The 6,000-nt window shown below is 37.4% G+C and overlaps 1 protein-coding gene across 5 annotated transcripts in view; it reads left to right on the forward strand.

The window, feature by feature from the left end:
* Positions 1-1,979, forward strand: part of GNG12 (G protein subunit gamma 12) — a 338,055-nt gene extending 336,076 nt beyond the window's left edge. For all 5 annotated transcript variants that reach the window (XM_069232461.1, XM_069232463.1, XM_069232460.1 and 2 more), the window contains one exon: positions 1,039-1,979. In XM_069232461.1, coding sequence (XP_069088562.1) covers positions 1,039-1,164 — 126 coding nt within the window. In that variant the 3' untranslated portion in view covers positions 1,165-1,979. The remainder of the gene's footprint in view (positions 1-1,038) is intronic.
* The last annotated feature ends 4,021 nt before the right edge of the window (positions 1,980-6,000 follow it).

Below are 6,000 nucleotides of genomic sequence, written 5' to 3' on the forward strand. Positions count from 1 at the left end.
CGTACACCTTTGTTCATTTGGGATTCTAATTACTACACTACCACTATTTACTGTTTGGCGAACAGCCCTCCGGGACCGAAACTATGAAGATCATGCCGCAGAGCCGTGCTGAGCCCTTGTATTAAAGAAGTTTTGTGTGATTAGTGTGTAGGGGTCCACTTGCCTATGAGTACTATAATACAATTAAGGAACTAATTACGTAAGATTCAAATTAAAGAAAATAAGAGCCACAGTTATTATTTAAGGTATCCAGATTAACAGGGAGCGCAAAGCGTAGCATGTCTTATAACTAGTGTGAACGTCTTTGAGTTAGATCTGACATCCTAAACTCGTTGGGTAAAGCGAACTACTCTTAAATTCCGATACAGTGGGCTTTGTCAAGCAATTTCACACTTACTAAAAGAATTGTATTGCATGCTTTACTGTTAACTGGCTGCCCAATCTTTTATTTAATTAGACTCCCTTACATCATGTGTCTCTTAAGTAATTAAGACACAATTAACCAGTTTATAGCCTAATGTCCTTTTTTTCCAAATATATTAGGTACTTTGTTGGAGACGAGCTGTTATCAACCTTTACATCTGTCCATTTTTTGGCATCGAGCATTACATTTGTGCATTTTCCGCAGCATTGTGTATTACAAGATAAAAGTGCACACAGGTTTGAATCTTATAATGAGGCATTTTCTGTAAATATAATACATGAAAGTATTATCCTTTATATAGCCACATACTCATGTAGCGACAAAACAGAATAAATGGGAATTTTGTAGAATGTATTAAGAAAGTGAAAGTGAAGATTTCCTAACCTCTTCTTCTTTGCATGACATATTTTCACTAAACCGATAATTCAGATGATCTTAGGTCCTCTTTGTGTTTGACACAATTAGTAGTCTTTGTGTGATATTTTTACTTCTGGGGGATGGCTGTTGAAGTATGTTTAACTGCAGGTGTGTGTGTGTGTGTGTGTGTGTGTGTGTATATAGGCTAAACATAGGGTTTGAAAAAATAATTATGGATGGCATGTTTTATTTTTCAGATTTCCAAAGCATCAGCAGACCTAATGCGCTACTGTGACGAACATGCCAAGAATGACCCTTTGCTAATGGGAATACCTACTTCAGAAAACCCTTTCAAGGATAAGAAACCCTGTATAATACTGTAATCCAAATTGCAATTAGAAAGATCTTTTGCCCTCCCCCTTCCCACATTCCTGAACACCACCACCACAAAGGAAAAATAATCTGCATATATCCACTGCTAAATAATCATTTGAATTCTGTATAAATTCATTTTAAATTGTCTCTTGGTTTTTCTTTATGGCTGGCTTTCTATCTGAGGGGGAATGATCATAGAAACCAAATTGTATTAATTCTTGTAAATTGAAAGTAGGAGTAATAGATCATAGTCTCTGCATTTGTTTGTTTTGTATTCTCTGTTGTGAAATGTGCAATGTAAACCTTTCCAGTCAAAAGTATTGTAAAAACGCAAAGTCTAGACCAAAGTTGCCTCTGCTTCCTCAATAATTTAGCAGGGCAAGAAGTATTCAATCTTAATTCACTATGAATTTTTTATAGTGTATGTACATATATTGAAAAAGATAAAACACTACCATTTTCAATGTATTATGTTCGTAAGTGTTGATGTTAATGGGACTTCTGGAACACTGTGGTAGAAACCTTGTCATTTTGCTTGTCCTAATGTATTGTACATTGCGCAATCAAAATTGTAAACACACACCAATGATTGTATTAACCATGCTGTACATGAACTCTAACTTGTCACACGTATTCAGATGCCAAAGTCGTACTGAACAGTAAGAAGCACATGTGAATTCTCGAGTTGTGAAACTTAAAGATCCATCTGTTTGACTTCTGAAATAAAATGTGCTATCTTAGTAAGGACGGACCAACATTATTAATTCATTTGTTCCATCTGTCTTAACTGCTCTATCTCATTAAAACATTTCTTTGTAGCTCATAGGCTCGCTATTTTTGTTTTTCATCCGGATTCTTGTGGCCGATGGAGGTAATATGCAATAATATGGATTGTGATGTAAATGTCAAGATCTGGTTTTAAAGAATAGCTATGTTTTAAGTGTCAATCAGTCTGTAGGAAGCTGTAAGATGCAGCCATTGTGTGACTTGTTTAAGCTATTGTGGAATGTAGAGTACTTTACTTTTTGAAATTGCACCACAGCCACCCCCCTTTAAAGGGGTTTATTTACTAATGCAAATTGTGTGATCAGTTTTCTTCAGTGGTAGAAGTTATGAAAGATTTTTTTGAACTGTCATCTCACTTTGCCATGACTCGAATACATGCAAACTGAACATGTCAAGGCCAATCCCTCCTCCACTTATGGGTGCACACGTGTTCTCTACTAACCTGTAAGCTTGTGAAAGGGCAACATGTACAGGGGGGAGAAGAGAGTGCAGAAATTGAGATAGAGACTTGCTCCTACAGGTGGTTGGAATGAAACCACCAAAGGTTGCGGCACAGCATATTGAAAGGTAATAAAGGTACAGTGACTTCCCAACTTCAAAGGAAAGAGTACAATAAGCAAGGAACTATGATAACAATGTACTTTTGACTTATCACAAGTATTTTGGCATATGACATACCCAGCACGAAGTGCAGGCTGACTATTACTAGCCCCACCGCCATACTTAAGGTCCTGTCCTCCCATAGCTGAAATAGAATATGAGAACACTGCACCGCTGGTAGAGAGACAGTCTACAGAAAGAGACACCAATCTAAGCAGTATGGGGTTAGTACCAAACTTAGTGGAATGCTAAAGACCAAGGGAGTCTTAGGACCGCCACACTTGCGGTGGCAGTCAGGACTGCCGCAGATGGGGCGATCCGGCTGCCACATTACAACCATGGAGGTCAAACCACCAGCTCCAGCAGGATCATGGATCCCAGCAGCCTGGCGGTGGCGGAAATTGTAATCCACCAGCGCAGCGCTCAAAGCAACGCTTCCATGCGAATTAAGACCTTGTTCTCCGCCAGCCTTTTCATGGCAGTTTCACCACCATGGAAAGTCTAGCAGAGAACAGGTGCAGGGGGCCATGAGGTCCCCTGCACTGCCCATGAACTTGGCATGGGCAGTGCAGGCCCCCCCTGCCCTGCACCATCGCAATGTTCACTGCTTTGCAGACAGCTAACATTGCGAGGGTGCAGGTGCACACTGCTGGCTACAACATTGCTGCTGGCTTGATTACGAAACTCATAATAACTCCGGGGGGGAGGTCAACGCATAGGCTGTGGCCATGGCTTTCCCATCCACCAAACTCAAAATGAGGACACAAGTGTCCTGAGGAGGGAGAAAATAACAAAGCTGTTGGGATGGAACGCAGAGTGACTGCTATAGTGCAAGTAAAGAGATTGTGTCAATGCTTGTGCCAATGCCTGTTTATACAGCTCTTATGTCCTTATATTGTCTTCCTCCATTGACACTATGGCAGGCTCTAGTGTGGCTTGTACCATGTAACAGATCTGTCTTTTCTTGAAACTATTTGCCCTGGTTATGCATGCCAGTATTTTGCATTGCTGTGTTTTCCACTGTTTCCATATTTCATATTGTCAGGGCCTTTGCTGAGCCTGCTGCATCTGGGAACCTAATATGTTGTCCATGAAACACCTTGACCAGGTTTCAACAGAAGTTCAAGTTCTTGCCTAAATCTAGAATTAAAGTATTCCTGAATTTTTCACCCTTTATACTGTATAAAGATTTTCGATTAGAAACACTTTTTGCATTTTTACATTTCTGACATATCGTTGGCATATTTTAAATAGTTGGATCTGTTAATTCAGTTCACCTACACCTTCAACGACTTTTCGAAAACTATATTTCAGTTCAAACGTTTACATTTTTAAATAAATTCTAAATTAGTTTAAATTCTTTAGGATGTTTTATATTGTTCAATATGCTTAGTTCAAAGGGGCCTGTTCACAAAGTTAAACTTATGCATGGGCATATCTACATGGTTAACTTTAGTCTTACACTTTGGGAGTAACTTTACTACTTTTGGCTATTCATTTACAAATGTAAAGTTACTTAGAAGTGTAGGCTCCTTAAATAGGATGGAGCCTAATTTAAGAGTGTAAAGATTCTCCAGCGAAAAAGGAACAGTAGTAAGTCCATCACTACACGTGGCCAGTATATGATCCTGCAGCAACCTCCTGTTGAAAATAATCAAGACAGAGACTTGAAATAGAACACCATAGTATATAATGTTAAATTAAAATAATCGGTTTCGACTCAAATACAAATGTAGTTAAACAAATATTATTTGATGTCAACTTTTTTGAAATTTAAAAATAAATGAAACAATATTTAACTTTAATTTGTCTTCATTCTATAGGTAACGTTTTGTAATATGCAATACATAAGTAAATATAAGCATTTTATTCTAGTTTATATATTTAAGTTAATGTAATGATTACGTGGGTGGAGATCTCATGGTAAAGTATATTGAAGAGTATAAAATTGTATTAAACTTTTAAAAAGTATAAACATTGTTCTTATATAAATTATTAAATATTTAAATGTATCACTATTTTTAAAAAGTTACAGGGCTAGTGACTGAATTTAAAACCGAATTAAAAAAAATATATTACAATAACATTATTCCAAACTTTAGAATCCACCTAAAGTAAAAACAAATGTATTAAAAAAATTAAGTGATGTGTAGACTTGATTAAAATAAATATTCAATTGTATTTTAAGAAACATTAATGTTATATAGCTTTTTCAGATGTAAAATTAATAAAAATGTTAGATTCAAATAAATGTGTTTCTAGTTTTTTTGTTTTTTTTGTTTACACTATATTAATTGTATTTATATTGGTAACTACTTTAAGTAATTGTATTTACTATTACACTATTTCAAATGGGATTTTATTTTAAGTCTCTGCCTCCATTATTTTCTGTAGGAGGGTGTTGCATTTCCAGTGGTTGGCCATGCATGGTGCCGGAATTACTCCCAAACTGACATGGAGTACATATGCGATTGTTTTGGGTTCTTTTTAACTTGTTAATGTAAATATGAATGTGCTGTCTGTTTTTTTTCCTGTAGGTGAACATCCCTCACTAACCCCTACTTACTCCTCATTTAACCCCTCTTACTTTGTACCCATTTGCTAATAAGTATTCCCCATTTACAGCCACTCCTCTCTGTCCCTACCATACATACTTAAAAAGAAAAGTATACTTGTGCGTGCTGTAACTCCGCAGTTGGTATCGAGATCTGTGCTCAGAAAAGATAGAGGCGGGGCTGAACCTCCGCACGTAGGTTGGTGAATAGCATTTTGTAGTACACTAGTATTACTATTGTGGTACTTCTGAGCCTATAACAAAATGCAGTTTGGCAAAGTATTCATGCACTCTAGATTGTATGTAGGTGCTATAAACATGGTCAAACAGGAAAAATGTTCCCGCAGTGTTCATTTTGAGAATTTGTGTCGGTGGACTAGGGCATTTATTCCAAGGATCTGTGTTTAACCCTACAGTCACAGGTTTGGATTCTTGCAAACTCACTCAGCCTTTCATCTATCAGACGTCAATATAACAAGTACCATTTACTTGGGTAACATAGACATCTATTACGCTCAAAAGCCCCCCTAAGGTTTACAAATGCATGTTATGTTTTGTAATACAGCTTCCTATTGTGCCAAGTGCACCTGATCTCCACTGCTGCTTGAGTGTAAATCTGTTCAGCCATTCTTCGAGAAATTAGTGTTCAAGAAAGGACTCCGTTCGGGCATGTAGGGGTTATCGCTCAGAAGAAGTTAGGTATATCTGGGTGATCGATCCCGCAGTATTCCCACTGTCCCATTAAGTGTAAAAAAAATAAAAATAAATAGAGCCTTGTGATTGCCAAGGAAACTTTTTTTTATTGTTTAACATTTGGGTACTATGGTGCCAGCATCAGTAAGCAGATTGGCAGTCCGCAACTCTCAGCAAAATTTTGTGGCTGCCACTAAGGACACTGGGACAC

This window comes from Pleurodeles waltl, chromosome 4_2, assembly GCF_031143425.1.
Source record: "Pleurodeles waltl isolate 20211129_DDA chromosome 4_2, aPleWal1.hap1.20221129, whole genome shotgun sequence".
NCBI classification, from domain to species: Eukaryota; Metazoa; Chordata; class Amphibia; order Caudata; family Salamandridae; genus Pleurodeles; species Pleurodeles waltl.